Source organism: Rhamphochromis longiceps, linkage group LG13 (genome assembly GCF_057381845.1).
Source record: "Rhamphochromis longiceps isolate RC_006_pf linkage group LG13, R_longiceps_female_GT1.1, whole genome shotgun sequence".
Lineage (NCBI taxonomy): Eukaryota > Metazoa > Chordata > Actinopteri > Cichliformes > Cichlidae > Rhamphochromis > Rhamphochromis longiceps.
Window position 1 is genome coordinate 29,835,362 of NC_140569.1, and position 26,671 is coordinate 29,862,032.

Sequence of the window (26,671 nt, forward strand, 5' to 3'; positions counted from 1 at the left end):
AGACAGCGGAGCAGCAAGAGGGAGAAGGAGCGGCTAAAACCGGGAACCAAAGCGCCACATCCACCGCTACCACCACCACCACCTCTACTACTACTACTACTACTACCGCAGCTAGCGCCGAGCCCGCTGCCGCCGCCGCCGCCGCCCTGGGTGCCCCCCGCCACCGTCATGGGAACACCGCATCAGATGCTCCAACCGCCGCTTTGTCCGTGGGCCATGTCGTGATCCGTGGGCTCCGCCAGCGGGTTTTCTATCCGTGATCCCGACAGAGGCTAGGAGGGAAGAGGAGGAGGAAGAGGAGGAGGTGGGAGAGAGGGAAGAGGAAGGGGGCAAGGTGGTGGTGGTGGTGGTGGCGGCGGCGGCGGGGAAGATGTTTGCCTCGGTGGGCCCTCGGGGCGGCCCGCGCCCACCCGTCGCCCCGGCCATCCCGGAGCCGGACCTCAGTCACCTGACGGAGGACGAGAGGAAGATCATCATGGCTGTGCTGGCTCGGCAGCGGGAGGAAGAGGCGAAAGAGGAGGCCATGTTAAAGTAAGAGAGGGAAAGCAAAAAGATAGTGAGTGTGTGTGTGTGTGTGTGTGTGTGTGTGTGTGTGTGTGAGAGAGAGAGAGAGAGAGAGAGAGAGAGAGAGAGGAAGACTAGACCTGGGCAGTTTCCATTCTGAAGTCCATGAAAGTCTGCTCTGTATGGACACAATGTGACAGCTGCAGGACCCGTGCTGCAGGACTCCACTGTATGTGATCATGTATGCATGTGTGTATGTGTGTGTGTACATCCTGCAGGTCCCTCCACACACTCACTCACAGGCCCACGTAGCCTGCAGCTCTGTGCCGGAGGAACCTCATAGGCTTTAGTCCATGCATGTCCAGTTCACAGATTTGGAACGCTCCTGTGGGCAGGCCCGTTGGATGTGAGGGCTCAGGTGTAACTTGTTAGGGGAGGGAAGAAGAAGAAGGGAAGGGGTGTGTCACCCAGCAGCAGCAGCAGCATCCTCCCAGATGAATCATACACATTTCTCTTCTGCACTTCTTTCCTTGAGATTGTCATCGTCACCCAACGCCACTGCCCGAGTCAGGTGGAAAGTATTTGTACTTCCCCTGAAATATTTCAGCAGGAAATTGCAGGAGGCTCAGTGAAGCCTGGCGCTGAGAATAGTAAAGCCCTCCCTGTTGGCTTTTATCTGTGCAGCATCCATCTCAACAGCTGCTGTTCTCAGCTCTGGGGTGCGGTTGAGCCTTTCCCAGCCTTATGCACTGTATGTAGGCCAGTGCTCTTGCAGCAGACATCACACAGGCTGTTAAAGAAACAGTGGGCCTCTAGCAGGGAAGGAAAAGGTGCCTGTGTCATGTTATTTTGAATCAAGAGTGACTTACATCGCTGTGTGTATCCTACCTCTTCTCTCCCACATTAAATGGAGAAAAGTCTGCTCCAGTTTGTTGCAGCAATCGGCGCAGGAACGAACCTATATGTTCACCCCCCCTCCACCATCCCCCACACTCCTTACCCCCCACCCCCAGGACCAGAAAATGCATCAAGTTTAAGCGACGCCTTTTCTCATGTTTTCTGCACGTTATGCACGGGAGCCGCACGCATGCATGTACAAAGAAAGGCAGAACGACCCACCTAAGAGAGGCGCTCCTCAAGCTTTACGTCCCTGTTCTATTTTAAGCCCTCTGTGCAGAACGATGGCCCAGCACTGGAACGGAAGATCGATTCATTGCTTCTAAAGAAGGAAATGTCCAGTATATAGCTGCGGCCCTAAGTGGTTATGCATCATTTTCAGTGATGTATTAAAGAGCTGTGGATTCACTCATGTCATAGTGAGGAAGCTGCGGATAAGGCTGTCAGCACACACATGTCCAAGCCTATATAGGCTTCAGCACTGTTTCCTCTCACCAGTGTTTGGATTGAGTTAGCAAAGCAGTGTGTATGTGTGTGTGTGTGTGTGTGTGTTTGTGTGTGTATGTTCGTACGAATGGGTCTGCACTGAAAAGCTGCACTGGTTGGTTGACTAATACATGTGTGCTAAGTGTACCAGGAGTAGGGAAGTGTGGGCTGTAATGAACAGAGGCAGAGAATACGCTCCACTTACGAGCTGTTTAAGATATACTCACATCAGTTTACTTTCTATTAATGCGCATATGTTCACAGTGCATGCGTGCAAACCTCACTTTAAAGCCACAGCAATAATGGGCATGATTTGTATTCTGCTTTCAATGATCTGAGGTAGAAAAATGGAAATCGAAAGCAATAATAATTTCAATAATCGATGAGTGGTGTCTCTGGCCACACTCTGGTTTAAATTCAATATAAAGGCATGTCATAATAGTACAAATGTGTGCATTTTATCCAGTGTTAAGCAGAAACTCCATGGCCATTACCCATTAAAACGGGGTTGCTGCTGGTGACCCGTCTAGGTGTAGAGTTATTGTTGGCTTCAAAGCCACATGCTGAATTGTACAAAGTCTCATACTTCCATTTTGGTATTACAGTTTTTCTTCTAGAAGCTTTTTCATTTCACTGTTCCATCCATCCATTTTCTCAAACATTGTCCAATTCAGAGTTGCCAGTTCTAGCTGTGATTGGGCAAGACCTGGGGTACACTCCTGACAAGTCACCAGACTATGGGAGGACTTTGGCTGCTCCAAACAGAAAAAAACATCAACTTAACTCAAATCCTAGAACCATTGCCTGATGGGTGTACAATGTTGAAGTACTGTATGATAAAGGTTCCTCAAATTGATAACTTATTTTTCTATTTTTATAGAGGGTTCCATGTGTTACTTGTCTCACCTTGAAGACAAAACACAGAGGAAATACCAGAAGCTCAAATAGATAAAGAATCTTTTGTACTATACATATGTGATATGTGCTCAAATTTGACTGCTGACCTGGTTAGAGTTAGTTAGACAAGCACCTCTTATGGAATTTCTGCTTGTCTGGCATATGTACGCCTTTAACAGAGGAACCGTGCATATATGAGAGTTTATTTGAACTGTAACACCTTCTAGAAACACATCTTCTAGCTTCTGAAGATGTGCTTGTTTAGCCTGTGCCTAAGATACAGCTTAGTAGTTCTAACCGTCATGTAGGCTATGAGGATGCTGAACTTTGCCTTTTGTATGATTGACAAATAAGTTGTAGTTTCATATAATATTGAATCTATTACTGTACCAAATATTAGGCTGTGATTTTACGCTAACACAGTGGAATCTTTAACATGAAATATTCAGCCTTGATGCTTGCTATGATGAATTACACAACCCAAGGATGTTTCGCTATGAGTTTTGTACCACGTACAAAGTAAAACAGTACTTTTTTTTACCCCCTTTTTTGAAAGAATTGTCATATTATACATCGGGGTAACCCAAGGTTCTCGAAGCTACCTTTACTGTCAGTGTATAAGCACTTAAACTGTCAGTAGAAGAGATATCTCGATTCCTGATGTGCCAAAAATGTCTCATAATGAACGAGCAGGGTACCCACGGTATTGACAATAAAAAGAAACGTCTTCTGTTTTAGACAGCGTGGGTGTTGGCGGGGAATTCTCTCTTGAGTTCCCTCTGTGATCAGACTGATCAGAGCCTGCTGTTCATGTTTATGGATGAGATGGTTTTGAATCACACTGTGGATGTGTCAGTGGACATACTGAAAGCATGTCAGTGTTGTCTAAGGCCCGTCATCGATGCCTAGCGGTATCCCGATTGTTCCCAAGATAAAAAGTGTTGATTCGAACCTGTTTCAAGCAGATTTCTGCTAAAACTGAACAAGTAAAATTGAAAAAATAAAATTGAATAAGGGACAGCACGGTGGCACGGTGGTTAGCACTGTTGCCGCACAGCAAGAAGGTCCTGAGTTCAGTTCCGCCATCAGGCCGGGGTCTTTCTGTGTGGAGTTTGCATGTTCTCCCCGTGTTTGCGTGGGTTCCCTCCAGGTACTCCGGCTTCCTCCCACAGTCCAAAGACATGCAGTTTGTGGGGATAGGTTAATTGGTTAATCCAAATTGCCCATAGGTGTGAGTGTGAACGCGAATGGTTTTCTGCGACAGACTGGCGACCTGTCCAGGGTATACCCCGCCTCTCGTCCTATGACAGCTGGGATAGGCTCCAGAAAAGGATAAGTGGAAGCGGATGGATGAAAATTGAATAAGGACTGAGAAAACAATGCCAGGGCACAAAGTTTTATGTAGATAACAAGATAATTATTGACATTACAAGCTAGCATGTAATGTACCAAAATGAACCAATATGTAACTGAATTCTGGACTAATTGTTATGCTTAGATGTTTCAGCTTATAGGAGAGAAACATTAAGACAGGTCTGCCCTGCTTTGTCAGACAGTAGGATTCAGGGCAGATGCCTTGTAGAAGTTATAAAGGGATAGACGTGAACTTAACCCTAGCCTTTACCCCAAGGCTGTCACTGGTGACTTGTTCAATGTTAGAAGGACGAAGCACATAAATCAAACAAAATCATAGCAAAACGCTGGACTAACTGCACTTTTCTAACTTTGTGTTTTTCAGAGAAGAAAAGCCTATCCAAGCCAGAACAGTGAACCTGGTTGGACAGAAGAAACCCCCGCAGCAAAACGACGTCCGGTGAGTGCCAACAGCTACTCTTTAACCACCAGGTCAATACCACCCCATCGATGCGGAACTGGCCCTAAGTTGCTAAAAATGCGAGCTAATATTTGCTTTTGCGTCACTTTAGCATCAAGTCGCCTTTCTGGCCTCAATCTCCAATCGAGACGGTGTTTCTCATGTTTGTTGTGAAATTCAGTTTTACACCTCAGATGAATCAGCGGTATTAAAGATAAACACGCACGATGGTGATTATTTTTTGCAAGTGTGACTCAAGCCATTATTATGCAATTTGCATAATACCTTAAGTGGAACAGAAATACACGGCACGTCATTTAGACGTTTAGATTTATTTTCTATGTTTATTAAACTTTTATTTTAGCATTCTGTGTCTCTAAGACACACACAAACAGACCAATTGCTGTCTGTCATCTGTCAGGCGGCAACCTACAGAGCTTCCGCTGTAAAGAAGGACATGGTTGGTCTGATGAGTCCAGTCCAGAGCCTGAGTCATTAGAGACTAGCTGATGTTATCTTCCTCCTCCGTAGAGTGGCTGGTTAAAGGCTGGATTCAGATGCTCTGTGTGTCTCACAATTTGCTCGTCTCTTCTGCCAAAACTGCTCGTCTGGAGGAATGACTTCTATCATGCGGTTGTGTGACTTTCGCGTCATCTTCCTCTCACATGTTCGAACAGATTTATGCAACATGAGGCATCATTTTCCTTTAGAAAAAACCCACCTAAGATCCTTAAATCCAAGTTTCAAAAGCAAATGGGATTTATGTTTCGTTTTCTTGCCTTCTAAAATCAGATGCAATGTAACAATTTTTTTGATTTTGATGCAGATTTCTGAATTTATACAATCTTTGGCATTTCAAACTTAATGATGGCAGAAAAAAACTTCCGGTTTCATTAGAAAAACCTGAAGATTGTCAGGGAGAGTATAGTGATTTGATTTCGTCCATATCTTAAATGCTTAGTAATCCTCTTGTTGTTTTAGCTGATATAATCTCTGCTGTCTAGTAACCTATAAGTGTTCAGTCTTTTTTATGGACTTGTCAGCTAGCTGTGATCCCTGTACTCTTCTGTTGAGCTGTGACGTTGAGGTCACAAAGCGCTGGGGGTTATGGGAAATGATGCCTCCTAAAGACTGCTAAAAAGCTGAATTAGCAGCAATGTCTCACCTGAAAGGCTTTATCGTTTCCTTTAGAATGAATGGAAATGTCAGTGGAGTATCTAAACTAGGTTTTGTTCTAGTCATATTTACTCACTAGCTTTGTTGGTGGAAGCTGGTGCTGTACACAAACTTTTAGGATGGATGCATGCTTCTGAAGACACATAAAACAGTTTTAGGTAGAGATGAAGAATGAAAAGAAGAAACTGTTATGCTCACCTACTATGTAACATAGAGAAGGTAAGCACTGTCCCTTAGCTAGCATAATGCAGCTTTCTACCTGGAAAACATTCTCCCTATATACAGTCAAGCTAACTGGCTGTTAGCTGTTTGGTGGCTGCTTGCTAAGTGAAAATGAGGTCTCTTCCAGTTAGTTATTTTTTTCTTTTAACTCTGTTTTATATTTCATTCACTGTAAAAGAGGATACAGCAATCTAATAATACCTTCTTCTATAATAATCAGTCTCTCTTCTCTGTCAAAGGTTAGCATGATCATATATTGCACTAAAGCTAAACTTCAAACCAAAGATCTTTATCACACTTGCACTTTAATTTAGTATTCATAATTATTATAGTAATATATTATTAGTATTCAATCACTTGTAACTACGAATCACTATATTTTTGTTAGCTTAGATTTATAGTTTGGCTCATACTAGATTTATTGGGCTGATGTCTAGACCCATTTTTTGGGAATTAAGATTTCTGATTAAGATACATATCTATAGAGATCAGCCTGTATTCTTTACATAATACACCATATGGACAACAGCTTGGGAAACCTACACATTAGTCCTGCAGGAGCCATGGAAACCCATGCCACGAGGCTTCTGGTGCACAGTTTTTATGCTAACCTTAACACAGGAGGTTTGTACCTGTGCAGGTATAGGAGCTGATCGCTGGTTTCCTTTATGCACTGTGGGCCTTAGCACTCAGTGACCCCGCTCTGTGATGTTACGTGAGTTCATGGCTGAGTGGTTGTGGTTCTAAAATGTTTTCACTTTGTAAAAATACCACTTACATCAAGGAAACATCATGGGATCATGGACTCTCTATTATGGGGAAAGAAATTTCACAAACTGACTTGTTGCAGGAATGGTATTCTATTACAGTACCATGCTCGAATTCAGTTTTTTAGATGTTGTCCAATACTTTTGTCTATCTTTTACGTATGCAGTTTCAGCATAGTGTACATATAAAAGAAAAAAACACTTGAACTAGACTGAAAGAATCCAGTGTCATGTTACTGTGTGGGACATTTTGCTGACATGGTTTGGGTCCATTTGTCCCCTTAGAGGAGGGATGTCAAACTCATTTTACATTGTGGGCCACGTACAGCCCACTTTGATCTCTAGTGGGCTGGATCAGTGAAACTCCCCCTTTCGATAAGTGTAAAGAAGTATAACTACACACTTAATCATAATGTATACTTTATTGATCCCCGTTGGGAAATTCCTCTCTGCATTTAGCCCGAGGAGCAGTGTGTACGGATGGTACCTTGCTTAGCTGTAATCAAACCCCCGACCTTTCGATCATGGGGCCACCACTATACCACTATACCTACTGAGCTATCCCTGACCTGATACCTGAGACATCTTAATATTATTATACAGAAAAAGTTCTAGTAGTGCATTGGCCAGAATAACCTATTATTATTATTAAATTGAAACATTTTGTTAATTCACTAAAAATTCATTTTTTCTATGTGGCCCCATTGTAAAAAACTGAAATTTCTATAGTAGATAGTGAAAAACAGGAACTTTCCTGTCATTTCAGTGTTAAGCTATTACTTATTTACTTTTGTGTCATACAAATGGTCATGGGGAAGGTCTTTATTAGTAGCAAAAGCTGTTCCACCTTTAAAAATACAGTTAAAAGTCCAAAACGTATGCCCTCTTTCAAAATCTAATCTAGTGGGCCAGATTTGGGGTCTTTGCCGGGCTGATTTTGGCCCCCGGGCCCTATGTTTGATACCCCAGCTTTAGGGGAAAAAGCCACTGCAAATCAAAATAAAGTTTTTTGGGGTGATCACCGTTATCCTATGACAATAAGACATTTTTATCCCAATGGAGTGGTCTCCTAGAATAACACTACACCCATTTTTTAGGTATATGGGTCACTGAATGGTTTGATTAGTGTCAAAATCATCAGATCTCAATCCAGTGTATAATGATTGGAGATTTTAGATAGACATGTCAAAAGATATGTAAGCTGTCTTCCTGTTCTATAGATATATAACCAGAATACAATTTGAGCCCATTAAGACAGTTGAGTCGAGTCTCCTTGAGTCACACTCATTGGCCAAGGCTCATTCAGACTCGATTCAATATACTGTAAGTTTACTCACCCAGCGTTATCTCAGGATGGTGGTGGATTAGATGAGACCTCTTACTCATAGCATTCCCACAGTATTTTGATTTATTTAATAAAATATCAATATTTGGTGTCCCTGTATTGCTGCAGAAATTATTGTGAGATATACAGTACCGATTGTTTCTTCCACCCCTTGTGTCAGGTTTTAATTAACGGACTCAGGCGCAGACCGGGACTCTTTACAGGGTTTACAAATTTATTTACACAACGACACCAGGTGATGCTATTTACAACGTGCTGGAGGGAGGGGAGGGGGGTCCAGGGTTCCGGGGTATGTGAGGGGAAAGACGGGAAGCTGACGCCCTCCAAAGGCTCTCTGTCTCTTCACTCCCCACACTGGGTAAACACAATCCACTCACTCGTCCACGGGATGACAGGCAGGCAGGGAAAGGTCCGGGAAAGATCTGTACACAGAAATTTCAGTTAGAGGCGAACAGACGGAACGATCTCACAGATTCAGATTCACAAACTACTGAGCGACTGACGCTGATAGCTCAACGATCCAGCGACGAGTGACACAGTGCTGCTGTCTTAAATCGGCCTTGTGATCATCCCGATAGGCAGCAGGTGCGTGGGCCAGGGGCGGGAGCCCAAAATGAGCACCGCCCCGGCAGGTGAGAGAGAGAGAGAGAGAGAGAGAGAGAGAGAGAGAGAGAGAGAGAGAGAGAGAGAGAAAACACATGTTGCCTAATACAGGATCAGCTGGTGAGGCACAGGGACCATGACACCTTGTCAGTACTTTTCAATAGAAATGATATATCGTCAGGCTGAGCTTTCATCTATAGGGTGAAGGTCCTTTTGTTCAGTATATCATTAAATGTTTTCATGGCATACCTACAAACAGTGCTTATCAGTAAAGTTACTTCTTCCTGCCGTCTTTATTCCAACTTTGGAATAAAGTACTGCAAATTATTTTGTCGTAGTATTTTGTTGGTTTCTTAAGGAAGTGAAAGTCAAAACTCAACATTAACCAGTAGAATAATGTTCAGCTTTTCAATAGGCATCCTTTAGTTAAAACAGTACAAAGTTATGAAAAACTGAACACAATCTATTATTAAAAAAGTCAATTATGAGTTTGATCCAGGATTGTATGAAGGAACGTCTGTTTTCTGAGCTTGTGCAGTCGTTTGTTGGCGACTATGATAATAAGGCAATCCAAGTACGCCAGAACCTTGAACCTTGATCATAATACTCGTATCAATCAATTATCTAGGAAACTCCAATGGTTCTGTATTGACTAACGTTGCAAAAATGAAACTTTCATGTGTAGATTTATTGTGTGAAATATACTTTGGGCTTTAGCGTTGCCAGCAAAGCCTATTTACTTCTACATACTTGTAAATTGAACACTCCAGTTCATTAGCAAGCTTTCCAGCAAACATCCTACTGAGAGTGCAGGTGGTTAGAGGTTAGCTTTCTCCGAAATAACCCTTCCCATCTCATCTCCAATTAGTGGGAATTGGATGCTTGATGGGTTGGTCAGAAACAATTCTTTATAATGGAACTGCTCAGTGATCATCTTTCCACCGCTGCGTGTGTGTCTGTGTGTGTGTGTTTTAAAGTCTGCTTATTTGATCAATAGTCGTTAATACAGACCTGAATTGCCAGTGCTGCTTTAAAAACACTCTTTGATGTCATACAAGGACCCCCGTCTTCGTTGGCTTATTTGTGGACTGAAAACCGGGTTTCCATGCATTCCTGTTTGCAGTGACGTCTGCAGCCAGAAATTGTTTGTTTTTTTGCCACACAATGATCAAAGGATAAAGCTTGTTTATGTGCTATTTGCACTGTATGTGTGTTGGAGTGTGTGTGAGTGTGTCGCTGGATCAGAAAGTGAGGTGGGATTACAGAGTAAGTCAGCTGGAGCACATCTGCTTTTCTGAGGAATCCCACAATATGACCCTCATTTTTAACATTATACAATCTGCGCTTATCTGGTTAGTGTTCCCAACGCAATTCCTGTGAACACCAGACGTTACAGTCACTTTTCCTTCAGCCTTTCATGGAGCACTGAACTGGGATAGAGACAATATCATGTCTGTAAAGCAACCACTGGAATAACTGCTGAGCTACTATAAGCATACATGTAATTTCTGAGATTTGGTTAAATTTAAATAAAAATGCATTGGGCAGACACCACCTAGCAGCGTCTGGGCTACAAAAATGAACAAAATGTGAAAATGTCAAAAACTTCACTTCCTAGATTGGCCACTTGAGGCACCTTAGAGTTAAAATACCAACAAAAACAACAATTACGTTACACCCTGGTATGAGTAAATGATACTTTCATCTTTCATAACAACTTTAGGTTGTTGGATTATTTTTTAACCCGTCCACCTGGATAGTGGTAAGACTTAAACTCAGAGCTGTGCTTTCATTTACAGGTGTGGTGATGGAGCTGTGGCCAATCACTGTATGTCTCAGCTTTTAATCTTTACTGTGATCGATAATCTCTCCTTAGCTGTAACTGGCTTGTGATAGGATAAAGTTTTTAATTCCTATCCAAACACTAGGCTGCACTTGGGTTGAATTTATAGTAGTAGTATAGCTTAACATTACTTAAAAATTATCTTTTCCAAAACAGATCAATAGTTTTGCATTTTCCTCTTTGCTAACATAGTGTCAGTAATATTTAGCTGTAGCTAAATAGCTACAGCAAGAGAAATTAAAAGAGTGCGTCTAGCACAGTCAGTCTAAAGACCCTAGATAACATGGTACCTGGTTTGAGATGAGATGAGATGGGATAGCCTTTATTTGTCAGTTGCAGGTCTTTTGCCCACAACCGAGATGACAGACCTTACCGACCGTACATACAATACACAAACATCACATTGGGGAGACAGGTCAGGCTAGGTAGCGAGGACAAAAAACATTGAAATGTGTAACACAGAAGGATAATACAGGAATGCACAGATATCAACACACCATAGCACAATAAACACAGACAGCAACATGGGAAAGTGTTCCAGTGTGTACATCTGATCTGGGACCGCTGCAATCTTTTGACTGCACCTCCAACTGACCCGATGTCCACATCAGAGGGGAGGTAAGCGTTGGAGGTGGCGTTGGATCCGGGGTAGGGAGGGTGATGCGTCAGTGAGTACTTATCAGTATCAGTATATGTTAGAGCTGGGCGATAGAACGATAACGATATGTATCGCGATATAACTTTTACTCGATAGAGAAATTAAACTATCGCGATAGACTTCGCCGCTCTTGTCCTCTTAAAAAAAAAAAAAAAAAAAAAAAGGTCAGCCAATCCAAATTAAGTAGCGCAGAGCCGAACCAATCACAGCCGCAGCGTCACGTCGCGTGACTTGTTACGTACAGCACAAGTACCAAGCCGCACGTGTGTTTGTTTGGGAAGCAGCCAGCCACCGTACCGCCCGGGTAATGGAGGAAATGAGTGTGCCGACTAGAAAAATCAACCGAGCGTGACCAAAGAGAAAACAGATGATGGTTCCAATGCCGGAGAGATTGTCGAACGGAAGAGCCAAAGAAGTTCCGTAGTGTGAAGGTATTTCGGCTATTTCAAGTCTGACAAAAAACAGAGTAGCGTGCACTGTAAATTGTGCCGAAAGCAAGTCTGGAAATACAATAAACTGGTGCATGCGTCACACTGTGCGCCACGTTATTGTTTCGGTGAAATGAATTTCTACAATACTGTTAATTCTACTCTCTGCAGTGTTTAAATGCTTACATATACACACAGTTACTGTCCGTCCACACACACGACTCTGTTCTGCTTCTATGCCCCAGCTTTGTTTACTTTTTCCCACCGAGGCTTCTAGACTTCTGATTGGCCAACATTTCTGCACGGTTAGGAATCTAGCGCCACCTGCTGCTTTGGCATGTTCATAGCAGCGTTTTCCTTCATTTCTGCCTTTATGTGTGGACGGATTATTTTTTAAAACGAAAACGGAAAATCTCCGTTTTCAAAGATACCCGTGTACGTGTGGACGTAGCCTCAGTCTCTGACTGGAAGCGCTAATTCGTCATTCGGCTTTTGTCAGACTAAAGTAACTGTTAAAACTGTTTGAAAAGCTCAGCTATACAACAAGGACAGATTGAGAATTTCCTTTTAGTTCTCAGTTTATTTGATATTGACAAAAGTTAGTCAGTTTTGTCTGATCTTCTGTAAAACAAACTAAGATTTATTTTTAGAATTAATATTTTGTTTCTAAGTGGAATTGACAATTTAGTCTGTTTCGTTTGTTCTATTTTGAAACTTAAACGCTTTAGCGGCTGCCTTTTGTGTAGTTTGCAATATTTGCCTTTATTTATCTGAAAAAGTCTCATGTTCCTTAAGTACATCTACCCTGTTGAACTTATTATGGGAAATAAATATTTAAATAAAAACAAGCTGCTGATTATTTCACATTTTACTTGTGAGCAACGGCACATTTAAATCTTACAAATATAGTTATTTGGCTTATATCGTGATAGATATCGTTATCGCCTGAAATGAAAAAAACATATCGTGATATGAAAAAATCTCATATCGCCCAGCTCTAGTATATGTATGTGTGTACGTGTCCATAGTTCAGCTGAGACAGTGTCCTTCGCCCCGCCAGGCTAAGTAAACAGTCTTCCAGCCAACCCAGGTGGCCTTGCATGGAATGGGAAGGAACAGACTCAACACAGTCGTTATCAGGGAGTTTTTGTTCGGCTCCGGCCTTGAGCCCACAGCTGGCGCCGAAGGGGTAGCTGGATTATGATGGTAATTTTTCTTTTGCGACAACTCATGAGAATTTCAAAGCTGTTCTTTAACACTCCGACACTGGTCAATCAAAAGTTTGTAACCTTTGAAGTCTTTTTAGCTTATTGTACCTTATCATAGTGGCTAATAAGCTGGTCACCTACTGACCAAGTTGAGCTAGCATTGTTAGCCAGAAAGATAAAATCTTATGAACAGCATCTATTGCCAATTAGCAGCATATAAGGTGTCTCAGCTGTGGAATCTTGTTGGCTGTTAGGTAAATATGTGTCTGGTGAAGTTGGCAGAAAATGATTGTTTAATTAATTAACATTATGGTATGGTGCTCCATTCTTTTGATCAACTCGATATGAGCTGATCAACTAGTTATTAAGTACACCTCAGTGTAGTGTTTACTCACTGAGAATGGTAATTCTTAAGAATTTAGAGATTGTGATTCTCTTATCGATTCTCATTGGCTCATTTGCATTGCAAAGTGTGTGCATGTTGGAGGAATTCCCCCTTTTTGTTGTGATCAGAGTGGAGTGGATGTATTACACATATTACACAGAACACTTTCCTTAAAAGTAATTTAGTTTGTTACTCCCAGGAGACAGTAATTCATTACACTACTCAATACATTACTTTTGCATTTCTTTATAAAATGACCTGAAACACATTGTTTTATAATTAGCATTTAACAATTTAAGCCAACAGGCTAGAGGCCTACACTAACACAAATCCCTATCCTAATGAGGACATATGATCTTTCTGTTAGCATTTAGTTTTGAATACAAAGCAAAGATGGAAACCAGCACAAAGAGACTTTAAAGCCATCGCCACGGTGATTTACTATAGAAAAATGAGCAGGTAGAAATGGAGGCTACAGTCTGACTGCTCATCCATTTGTTACCTGTTGAAGTTCAGGGTCTGACTGCTGGGCTGGGGTCAGCATTCACTCAGCTTTAACATCACTCTGGGTTCCTGGCTAGTTTAGCATTAGCATGCTGTCTGTGCAGGTGCCGAACTATAATCAGCTGATTGTAGCTCAAGTACAAGTGAAACCGATAAGCGGAATCGTTAGGCAAACAGACTACTGGGAAGTGTTTCTATACAAGAACTGCTTCTGGATTGACATCCCTATAACTCACAGAAATATTGTAAAAACCGTAGGGAGCAAACCTGGCTCGTGATTGTCAGTTTATGCCAAACGTTTGTCAGGTTGATTAGCTCAGTAGTCACAGCAATAGACTTCTGGTGAGCTGCTGGTTGAGCTGCTGGTAATCTGGAAGCTTTGTGAGAAAAAACATTTTATTCTAGACTTGAATACTGTCCACTTTTTCAGTTAATCTCATGGCTTCGTTTTCAATCTATAAAAAAAAAAACCCTTAAAAAATAAAACCAGGAGTTGTAGCGTTTTCTCTGTCTGTATGGGAACAAGTAACCCTTCATCTGTAGTTAATCACCATATGCAGGGCTTTCATCCAGTTATCTTACTATTGTCACAATGTACGTCAGTAAAGAACTTGTGTTATTTTCAATGAGTATGTTTTGTTTTATTAATATTTTATCATATTTTGCGCAGTGACCTGTGTTTATTAGAATACTAATTTGCCAAAATTAATTATCTTAATAATTACTCAGGCTTTTATGAAATTGAATTTCAACCTTTTTTTGTGTAAAGTTATTGAAATAATTACATGACATTTGGAAGTATAGCCTTCATAATATTGATTGATTATTGTCTCTGTTTAGGGTTGACACTTTTTTGGACTGTTCCCATAGTCCAAAAATCTTCATCGCTCCCCCAGAGCTAATGTCGAGGCAGCATGGATGTACTGCGGTGTAAGGATGTTTATACCTCAAATCAAAAAATGCAGTTGGCCAGGTGTCCCCTGATGGCAGGGTACCATGGCAATGGCCCAGCAGCCCCATAGTAACCTCGGTGAGCCCTGGGATTGGCGAGGAGTCACTTCCTTACTCCCTACAGGGATTGGCAGTTATCCTGGTCTTCCCGCAAGTCTCTGCTTCAGCGGGGATCTGGAAGGGACCTGACACACGCTCACATTTCTGTACGTGTGAGAGGTTTCCATGCGTACTGAATAAGACTCACAGTGAGCATCAGATACGTGAATGGTTTTGACTGGAGGTTGCTATACAGACATCAGCAGAAAGGATTGAAATGATATGATATGATTAGCGTGACTCAAACAAAGATGTTCAAGCGTGTAGCTTAGTGTTGCACTAAAGAACGTTTTTTGTCATGAACACAAATCTGAACCCTTTTTCTAAAACATCACGCATGAACCATGCACATGTGCTTTTTGGAGGGTCCATTCGTGGTTTTCAAGGGGACTAAACTTCATTGTTTTTCTCAGTGACAATCCGTTGATTGTCACTGAGAAACAGTCAACTTATTTGCCCTTAAACCAGTCGCCACCTTTAAGACGTAAAAAAGCAGCAGAGAAATTTAGTGAAGAAACAGCTAGAAAAATCACAATGCAAAGGGAAGAGAAGCTTCTGGAGGCAGCAAAATAACTTGCGTTGTGCAAGGGTGCTGGGTCAAAATTTCTCTGAATTGTTACTGGAGGAATAAGGCTTGTACAGATCAGTTCTGAATCTGTTTGAGATTTAAATATACCCTACCCTTGGACGCCACAGCGACTCATCTGCCTCCACCTCACCGTATTCTCTGTGCGCCTCTGTCACGCCAACCCTCTGTATATCCTCCTTCACTACATCCATGATTCTCCTCTGTAGTCTTTTCATCCTGCCCAGCAGCTCCTTATTCAACATCCTTTTCTAATATATCCACTAGTTTCTGTTTTAGTGTGTTTGGTATTTAGTTTTACTTCGTGTCCCTCCCAGCTACATAATTCACCAAACTTAAAAGTCAAAACTCAAAAGGCTAGCTCAAAGACTCAAAGACAAATTTTCTCATTCCTTCCAGTTTTCAACCAGCCGCCCAGCCCCTCCCTCAAAAAAGTTTACGAATCAAAACCATCGCCCAAAAACCAAGATATAAAAGAACCTGCATCCTGTCACTTTTGTACACCACGACAAATATTTGCACACTGTTGTCCTTTTATATTTATATGTATATGCATATTTATACCTTTATCCCTATATTTGTCTATTTATCTTAATATTTATCTATCAATATCTCTTTTTCTACACTCATTTTATATAAGTGCTTGATGTTTGTTGTATATTTGCTGCTATGACAACTTAATTTCCCTCTGGGGTTAATAAAGTTTCTCTAATTCTGATACTGAAACTGCGGTTTCAGAGAATGATTGCACCCTCAGAAGCAGGGTTTCCAACTCTAAAGACAATCCAACAACCACCTTAATTGGGAAAGACCAAAATAGATTAAAAAAATAATAATTTAGGGTTAGGGGTAGGGTCACAGATGATGGTTTAGACCTTAGAAGATCTCAGAAGATCCAATTCCTAAGTATTACTTTATTATTCTACATGCAGCGATATGTACCGGTATTCTGAACATAAAATCAAAGTAGTAACTATAAACTGAAGGGCTGCAAAGTTTGCTGGTCACTTTATCTCACCCTCTGCTCTTTCTGTCAGGTAACTGGGCAAAATCTACCTTCCTGTTTTCTGCTACGTGTTGTGTTGGCAAATTTTATAGGACTTACTAAAACTGCGTTAGAAGCCATCTTTTTTTTCTTCTTCTTTGGGCTGCTACCTTCGCCACAGCCGCCTCTTTCCAGGCCTGGACCAATCAGGTATGGAATCACTGTGATCTCCATATCATACCGTTCACTGTAATACCTGTATAATGTTGGGCAACGATAAGAAAATGAAATATCGCGATAGAATTTGGGTAAAACACACATGCGCAGTGCCTTTGTTTTCATACACACATGGTGGAAAAAGCATGGCAGCGACGAAGAATGAGGGCGAAAGCGTATTGCTGAATGAAACGGATGAACCAGAATTGGTTTGTAAAAATGTGAAAACTTCAGTGTGGAACTGGTTTAGCTTTCGTCCGTCAGATACACAACAAAGCACTATTTTTGGTAGAGCATGCTAGCGGGCCGTCGTTATTACCGTGTTTTTTGGAAAATACACTTAAAATCAATCCTTTGACTTTTCTGAAAATCGACAGAGCCCCTTATAATCCCGTGTGCCTTATGTATGAACTCTGGTTGTGTTTACTGACCTCGAAACGATTTTATGTACACGGCGCTCGAAAATCTGTCAAATGTTTTAGTACGACTTTGCTGAGCTACGACGCCGCACCGCTTGATGGATTGTCGGAGCATTACGGCTATCGTAGGCAGGAGCCTCGCGGAGTGATACGTACTGTGCTTCAGCATAATATTACCGTATTGTGTGTGTATAACTTCTTTTAAGTTTTGTGGATATTATACATGGTTATGCTGAGGATATGTCGGCCAGTTTCCACTGGAAATGCCTTTTGGTTAAACTGTCAGCAAGAAATTTGCACTGTTACATTTTTATATAACTTTAATGCACATAAAAACAGCTGCTTGTTCAAGTGAAAATACATTGATGGTTTTTTTTTTTGCACTAATAAAGTTGTGGAGTTGTAAAGTAATTTGTCTAGTGTCAATTATATCATCGGTTATATCGTTATCGCAAATTTTCAAATGTATATCGTGATAAATATTTTTGGTCACATCGCCCTGGTCTATCTCCATGTTTGGACTGCCAAACCTTTTACACAGGATGCCCTTCCTGGCACGACCCTCCAAATTTTTCAATGCTTGGGAGCAACACAACGATTACGCAGGCTCATGTATTGGCTTATGGGCAGCAGCCGCAGCATTGGACGAATATCTGAGAGCGACGATTTAAAAAAGAAAAAAACGTTTCTTGTCACGTCTTGGCTCAAAATCACACGAACAAATGTTGTACATACTGAATTCGGTGAACAGACAACTGAAGGCTGCACAAAACTGCTCTCCTTCCCCTTCACGCAGTAAAATATAAATCTGTCCAGCTGGACAAATCTCTGCCGCCGCTAACCTAAATTTTTTGTGCTTACAGTAAATTTGGTGCCTTCAAACACCAAATATCAACACATCAAACGTGATGGTTTAGTATTCTTTAAAAGAGCGGCTGGAGTCGCATCGCTCCTCAGACTGAACTCTGTACATGTGTGGGTACATGGTAATTAATGTGTCAATATGCACTACGTGTGTGAATTTGATTGTTTGTGCGGGGAGTGTTTGGGTACTTGTGTGTGTCTGAGTGCAGTGTGTATGCGTGTGTTTGTGCTGCCTGGCTGTGTATGGCATTGCCAGGCCATATGGAGCGCTGTCTGGGGAGCACACTACCCACTTAGCTCCACCGTTGGCTCTGGTGCTCTCTCCATCTGTCCTGCCTCGCTCTCCTTCGCTCTCTCCTTAAATTTATCTTTTGTTCTGTGTTTTATTTTTTTAATTTTCTCTTACAGCTTGGCTTCATTTCACTCACTCTCCTTCACTGTTCTACACTCGGTGCTTTATCTCATCTTAAAAATAATCCCCTCCCCCCAAAAAAAGTCATCCCTTGGTATTTGTCTATTTATAAGTGTGTGTTTGTATGTTAGCGTGTGTGAGCCTGAGTAATTAAGTCTACATGACAGAGCCAGAGTTTCTTCTCACTCCTCTCCTCACATTTTTTCCTTTTTAGCCATTTTCTCGCTGCTTCTGTGCTTTTCGAGCAGCCCCCCGGAAGAGAACTGGGATGAGGCACAGACCTTGATTAACAACATCGAGAGAAAGCCCCTCACATTGTAATGGAGATTTATAGGGTGCTATAAATGCTTTAAAAGTAACGAAAGTAATGTTGGCAGAGAATTTCAAACATGTCCGAGTTTGTCACAAGTATGTCCATCTTTTCTGTACAGTTAATTTGCCCTTTGTCTTGTTTGATTGGAAACGAAGACTGCTCATAAAAAAGACAAAACATTGCCTGACTGTTGTTGAATGCAGTTTAAAAGCAGGGTTTCTTACTTCTACTGAGATAAACCAAGGAGTGAAAGTAGTTTGAGTGCACAGGCATTCCCTGCAGCAGAGGCCTTCGTGAGCGAGAGCTGCTTGCTTCAGACGGTGACAAACCAGTGATGAAATTTGTCGGAAGAGTCAAGATACATTTTTATTTCCAGAGATGCGTTTCACGATTGCAAGATGAGCATCATTTCAACAGAATGAGGAAGGCACATTAGAGTGGTAAAGAAAAGGAGAGGCAAGAAGTGAGAAAGAGCGAGGATGAGGAGAGAGTGGGTGGAAAAGCAGTCAGAGAAGTATATGAGGAGAAGGAGCAGGAACGGGAGGTGAGAAAAGTAGAGGAAGAAATGACGAGAAAGAGAAAATCATTTAGCGAGCTGAGAAGCAGTGCATACTGTACCCTCATCATGATGCGTACTAAATTACCACTGTCAGTTTTGGAATAATCCCCCCTCCCTCCTCCCTTTGGCGGGGTTTCCCAAAACTATAATCTGTTCTTTTTCTATAAGATTTCAAACCTTCAAACCCAGCTTAAAAAAAAAAAAGTTATGATTTCCATCAGAAACTGTAGGGGCATAGGAGAGAGAGTGATATAAGGAAAGGATGGGAGCATAGATAGATGGAGGGAGTGGGGGAGGTGAGAGTACACCCAGGCAGCTCAGCATGGTGAGTTCTCTGACGGAAGAGAGGGAGGGGAAGGGATGGAGGAGGAACAGCAGAGCTTGGCACACAGAGAGAAAACTAGAGAGCAAGAGATTCTCCGTGTCCCTGCTGCCATATGGTGAGCAGCCATGCCACAGCACAGCACATACATGCTCTAATGGAGAGGCAGGCACAGAAGAAGGTTGGTGTTATTGAAAAAAAAGGATCTTTAACTATATAAAATGTTCCTTAGGGTATTCTAATAAGGGGAAAACCATGACACTAACCAGATCGCTGGCTAGCTGGTGGATATTAACAAGTTATTTAAAAAAACAGGTTTTAAGGGAAAATATTAATATAAGACTCTGGATGTCTTCAACTGTCCAACCAGTTCTAAGGAGCCAGACCCAGTCTGGGACCAGCTTGGGTAATTTTGTTTTACTGGGTCTGTGTGTCAATGTGTACACCACCCGTGTAAATCCCTTTAAGAATAAAATTGGAAAATCTGAATTTCACTCTAAGTTTGTCTCTGAACAATATAAAGAGATTTTCTTTGGCTTCTGCTTCTTCTTCCTCTCTAACTAATGGCTTGATAGTGGCTCGTGCTATAGCATTGTCTGGGTCCCTGGTGGACTAGATCTCACTCTCTCATTTTTTGAAAATTCATTTGTGCACACTGCGTTCAAGTAGTTTATTTTCCCCCAACAAGTCTGTTCCTATCTTTTATGAGCTCCACACCACACCCATGGCATAATGGAGAGCTGACGGTAATCCCTCCTCCTGCCGAAAACTGCCTATGATTTGATCTCTTCCAAGTGTGCATGTAGATTTACTTTCAGTTCTTTGTTCTATTCACCCACAAATAAATACAAGGCTGGACCAAGGCTAAAAATGCTAATAGTAGTGTCCCATGGCCCCAAGGCCCCACACATTTACCACGGTACAGTTTTTGGTGCCTCAAAGCAGCCCCTTCAATTTGACTAATTTTAAAGCCCTGTCTTCTACAAAGGTCAAAGTTGGGATAGCCTTTATTTTGCTTATGGGGCGCTCTAATGAAAATGCTTATTGAAGACGTGGGATTCACCAGACACATCGCGATGTTATCACAATACTTTACCCATAGTACCAGTACTTTAGTCAAGATATGTGTATATGTAACTATAACATTTGCACTCAAGAACCTTCCTGTTCTACAGAATACAACCGGCTGGCATCCAGCTGAGTAGAGTCCGCTCGAGTTGTGCTGCTGTCTGCATCATACTTTTGATAGCAATTATTTACAAACCTTCAAAAATGTCTCTGAGAGCGACTGCAGTCAGTACAAGTCAAACTGCAGCTGTTCGCCTCCTATCAGGTCAAACGAGCCTGATAGGAGGCGACATGTTTATAATTATCACAGTACTGTGCTGTATCTGTTTTTTTCCTCCACTCTTATAAATATCAGTGTAGGTGGTAGCCTGCAGGCCACCACCTTTGAGTCACAGATAAGACTGTGATACAAACCCAACAAATTAATGAATAATTGAAAGCCTAGCTGGTTTTGAACTTCTTTGAGCTTGCTTTGCTGGAGGGTTGAACACTTGAATTGTTTAGTATTGTTTACTATGTGACATTCAAGCTCAATGTGAATGAAGTGGTTGGTTTATATTTAATGTGCCAAATTCCTTGTAGGACATAGTTTTGCAACTGGGGAGCCGTCTGGAAACACCTATTCACTTTTTTAAAAATCGAAAAAATCCTTTGAGTTCAATGGTCACCTCGACCTGATTAACTGCCCAAACTTCCCTCAAAAACAAGTTCTTTAAAAGTGTTTTCCCTTGTTAATGTCCACAGATTTCCATTTGTTGTGTGTCTGTCTCTTCTAATGTCTCTGACTGTGCATACTAGAAGTTCTGGAATAACTTGTTAGTTTAGATGGCTAACTTTACCTGGATCCTACACGTCTTTTTTATATGTAGATTATAATACACCGTAGTTTTGACTCATTTTGTCATTTGTTTCTTACATGCATTTCATGATTGCCTAATAACTGCAGTGTGCGTGTGACTAGTTTCACAATTTGAAGCCTGCAAAGGTGATAAAGTATTTTCTGCAAAGAATAAGGTGTTAAAGGGAGAGGAGGATTTTTTTCCTTTTGTCTACCAATAAATGCCTTTTGTGTATCCACATTACACACATACAGACACACACACAGGCACACACGGCTGCTGCAAACAGGAAACTCGTCTTTAATTTTGGCATGCACTTTACCTTCTATTCAATCTCACAAATAGCATGGAGGAGGAGGAAAGTTTTTTAATACTCATCTATTATAGGACACCAAATGAGTTTCAATCAGTCTTGTAGATGACTACAGTAAAAGTGTGTGTGTGTGTGTGTGTGTGTGTGTGTGTGTGTGTGTGTGTGTGTGTGTGTGTGTGTGTGTGTGTGTGTGTGTGTGTGTGTGTGTGTGTGTGTGTGTGTGGAATAGATTGAAGACAGCAGAGAGAGGGAAGGAAGGAAAAGAGGATGGTGACAGCGAGACAAGTTTGAGAATTGGAGAGAGTGAAACATCTCACAACAGAATGGAGTGACAAGAGTCTGAAGTCAGTTAAAAAATGCTTTTCAAAAAGTGTTAGAAAGAAAATGAGACGAGGAAAAGTTGGAGCGGTTAATTTCTAAATGGCCATGAGGTGGTTTTCTCTGACACTGACTCATTGTTATTTGATTCATGTCTCCCTGCTTTTTTGAATATCGATCCCGGAACTGGAGGAGTGACTCATACGCTGCCGTAGAGGCCTGAGTCACTACAGGAAACGAGTTGAAGCTGGCACCCATTCCCAACCTGATGCCCTCCCAAACCCATCCCTCCTCCCCAACCCCCACGCTTTGTGAACGCCCAGGACGAGTGAATGCGGTGCCAGCGTTTGGCTTAGAAGTGGTAATGACGCTCAAGGACTGTAAGACTCAGCTGTTTTATCAGCCTTATTTTTGGACACATCGACTGTCATGTCAAGGCTGGGGTCTTTAACTTTTTTGGAGTTGTTTAAGTGTAACTTTAAGCTTTGAATGAGGTGCCAGGCTCTGAGAGAGACAAAGCCAGAACCATTTTTGGAAGCATTTTTGGGGAAATTGAAAGGCAGAGAGGACACACTGTAACAACTGTGGTTAAAATTTAAGAAAATCTTCATTAAAACTGCATCGTTTCTTAGTATGTTTTAACTTAGCCTGTACAGACTGGCATATTTCTGTGTAAAAGTTCAACAAAGCTGTGCAGCATTTCTGATTTCCCATTCTAAATTCTTATTTAAAAAAACATGAAACACATTAGTAATTAAAGTTCCTAAAACGGCTGGTTGCTTTAGATTCAACTGATATAAATCAAAAAGACAGTGTTGGTGAAGAATTGGTGCATTTGTTTGCTGGTAATAAGGTTATATGGGCAACTTCATCAGGTCCCAAAAAGCCTCTCGTTCACTCTCTGGCAATTAGCCTGAAGATTAATTGTTGTTTTTGCAGTGAACTCAAGAACCCTATGTGCAATTCTAGGAATAGATGTGATACACACCTAACATTGACCACAATAAAACTTGCATAGTTATGTTTAAGTAACGTTTGTGCCACTAAAAAAGCTCTGATCCATCAAAGCGTGAACAAGGGCCCTGTAGGGGAGGCCTGTGGTGTCTGCCACTTGCCCCTGTCCACTGACACTGTTAGTGGATCCTTTAGATCAGGGGTGTCAAACTCCAGTCCTCGAGGGCTGGAGTTCAGAAACTTTTAAATGTGCCCCTGCTGTAACACACCTGAATAAAATTTAGTAGGTCATTAGCAAGAGATGAACCTGACAAGATGCTGAGGTGGCAACCCCTAACCTCACGCTTGTACGTTGTTGAAGCATATGTGGATCAAGCTTCTTTGGAAACCATAAGTTGAAGTGCTCTAGGATAAGATACCCAAGAACATTTCAAAAGCAATTAAAGGCATGGAATAACACGTTGTGTGCTCCCAGCTTGTAGTAAAGAGCACTTTGAGTGCTCTGAGTAGAAAAGTGCTATATACATACCAGTTCATTTACACTGTAGGGAATGTAGCTGCCATCAGTGAGTGCTGTTGCCATGGCATGTGGTTTTGTTTAGGTCCAGGAAGCAAGATTTTTGCACCATATCATTGCATTATAATGAGATGATCAATGTTAACTGTGTCACTCATCAGTAACATTAAAATTGTATTCTTCAAATGATTATATGTTTATGCTAAAACCATGAATTGCTTGACGTACAGCTCAAATTTTATTGTATTTAGTTATAGTTGGTGTGTTCTGCTAACATAGCTGGTATTCCCATTAGGGCACCTTTAATGAAGCTAGCCTTAGCACCATATTAAACATCAAGTACAAACAAACACATTGACTTTGGATGAAAGTCTGCAATCTTCAAAATTCTGACACCGAACTCAATTACATGATGGGCTATATTCTTACTGTAAGTCTTCTTCTTGTTTGCAGAGACACAGCTCAACTAATCCATGATGACAAGGCAGGGAAAGTAAAACGAAATACAAAACACAAGAGACAAGAGACTATCAAAATAAAACAGGAAATCCAAAACATGAGAATTCTTAAATCAGAGATGACAACATGACAAAGGAAAAATGGAAGAGGAAGGATGAACTGAAATAAGAAATTGAATCTAAACTATAACCATTAACAAAACCTAGATAACTAAACTAGAATTAAGATGACCTGAGAATATAAACATAAAGAAACCAACCAGGAACTATCTGCTGAAAATAAGATTGCAAAACTCAAGATGTCCATCCGTCCATCCATCCATCCATTGGATTTCCTCCAGGTTCTTATTTGGTTTCATGTCACAGGGGCAGCAGTCTAAGCAGAGATAACCAGACCTCCCTCTTCTTAGCCACCTCCTTCAGCTCATTGGAGGTGTTTGGCGTGGCCCAAGCCAGCATTATATTAATATTTTAAAACATTGCAGCTGAAATAAAAGCATTGAGCACTGTGGGACATAATAAACTGTTAATATCTACAGGAGAATTTTAAATGCTGATTAAAAATTAAAATGGTGTTATAGCAAAACAGGTGGTTGAACTTCATACATTCATTTAACCCACTGTTTTTCTAGATGCTAATTTGAAAATGCTGGTGGAGCCTACATCTGTTCGATTTGGCTGTGGCAGAAGTTGACATCCCCTCTCCATCATCAAGGCTTTCTTTGCCTTGTATTGTATTATTAAAAGTTATTAAAAACTTCTCACTTTGCTCTAAGTTCTCTAAATCATGGTCAGTAAGAGTAAACATATCTTATGACAATGAAAGACAGAAGTTAATTTACTAGCTAATGGTAGTAAAAGGTGGAGAAACTGATCTCAGAGCAGTGATAACAGAGCCAGCGGTACCTTCATAGCACAGTGGTTTCTAGCAATCTCCCATGAAAGAATATAGATTTGTCCACATTGTGCATGTGCATATAACCAGAAGAAAGTTGCTGGCCTCATAGTAGAGCTGGGCGATATGAGATTTTTTCATAAAAAAAAAAAAAGAGTACAGACGAGTAAGAACAGAAGAAAGAATGAATGCATTTAAAAAAGATTTATTGAAGGAAAACTGGGGTGAAGTATATCAGGAACAGGACGTTAATAGTGCTTATAATAAATTCCTTAGAATATTTACATTACTGTACAATACCAACTGTCCAATAAAGCAATATAGTAGGAAACAGAAATATATGGACTGTCCATGGATAACAAAAGGTCTGCAAAATGCATGTATAAAGAAAAATGCTCTATACAGAGAGTTCTTAAGAACGAGAACTAAAGATGCTGAAATCAGATACAAAAGATATAAAAATAGGTTAACTAATATACTTAGATTTAGTAAAAAGGAATACTATAAGAAGCAATTAGATATAAATAGAAATAATAATAAAAGATTATGGGAAATCCTGAACAGTGTTATAAAATGTGGGACTGGACAAAAGAACTATCCCAAGTATTTCATTTGTAATGACCATGAAGAATACAATATGGATGTTGTGGCAAATAGTCTCAATGAATTCTTTGTAACTGCTGGACCAAATTTAGCAAGAACAATCACTCATCCTGGGAAAGCACAGGAAAAACCCGATACACTGATTGACAGAAATCCATATTCTATGTTTCTCACAGCCGTTGATGAAAATGAAGTTCTTGAAATTGTCAAAAAATGTAAAAATCACAAATCTTTGGATTGTAATGATATTGATATGATAGTGGTTAAAAGAGTCATTGAGGCTATTATAAAACCATTTACATACATCTGTAATTTATCATTTCAAACTGGTCGATTTCCAGACAGAATGAAAATAGCAAAAGTTATACCTCTATACAAATCTGGAAACAAACACCATTTCACAAACTACAGGCCTGTCTCTTTACTACCTCAATTCTCAAAAGTTCTTGAAAAACTGTTTAAAAACAGACTGGAAAAATTTATAGATAAACATAAACTACTCACTGAGAGTCAGTACGGATTCAGATCAAGCAGATCAACATCATCGGCACTATTAGATTCAATAGAATACATCACAAATTCCATAGACAAAAAGCAATATGTGGCTGGGTTATTCATAGACTTGACAAAGGCATTTGACACTATAGATCATGATATATTAATAAGAAAACTGGAACGTTATGGTGTCAGAGGGGTAGTTTTAGATTGGGTCCGGAGTTATTTAAGTGACAGAAAGCAGTTTGTGAAAATAAATGGTGGTTGCTCCTTATGTGTGGACATTGCTTGTTGTGTACCCCAAGGGTCAGTTTTGGGTCCAAAATTCTTCAACTTGTACATTAACGACATCTGTAAAGTGTCCAAAGTATTAAAAATGGTTCTCTTTGCTGACGATACAAACATTTTTTGCTCTGGTGATGATCTGCAGAATTTATTGGAGGATATGACTAATGAAATAAGTAAAGTGAAGTTCTGGCTTGATAAAAACAAATTATCATTAAATTTGAATAAATCTAAACTTGTGTTATTTGGAAATAGTAGTTTAAATACAAATGCAAAGATTCAAATAAATGGTGTTGATATTGAAAGAGTCAGTGAAAATAAATTTCTGGGGGTAATAATAGATGAAAAACTTAACTGGAGAGCTCACGTAAGATATATTCATTCCAAAGTATCACGAAGCATTGCAGTACTAACCAAGGCAAAACAGGTATTCGACAGAACATTACTTCATATTCTCTACTGTT

At 40.8% G+C, this 26,671-nt stretch overlaps 1 protein-coding gene across 3 annotated transcripts in view; it reads left to right on the forward strand.

The window, feature by feature from the left end:
* The window catches only part of rims1a (regulating synaptic membrane exocytosis 1a), a 133,342-nt gene continuing 106,671 nt past the window's right edge, over window positions 1–26,671 (forward strand). For all 3 annotated transcript variants that reach the window (XM_085428968.1, XM_085428966.1, XM_085428967.1), the window contains exons 1-2: window positions 1–531; window positions 4,523–4,597. In XM_085428968.1, coding sequence (XP_085285094.1) covers window positions 371–531; window positions 4,523–4,597 — 236 coding nt within the window. In that variant the 5' untranslated portion in view covers window positions 1–370. The remainder of the gene's footprint in view (window positions 532–4,522; window positions 4,598–26,671) is intronic.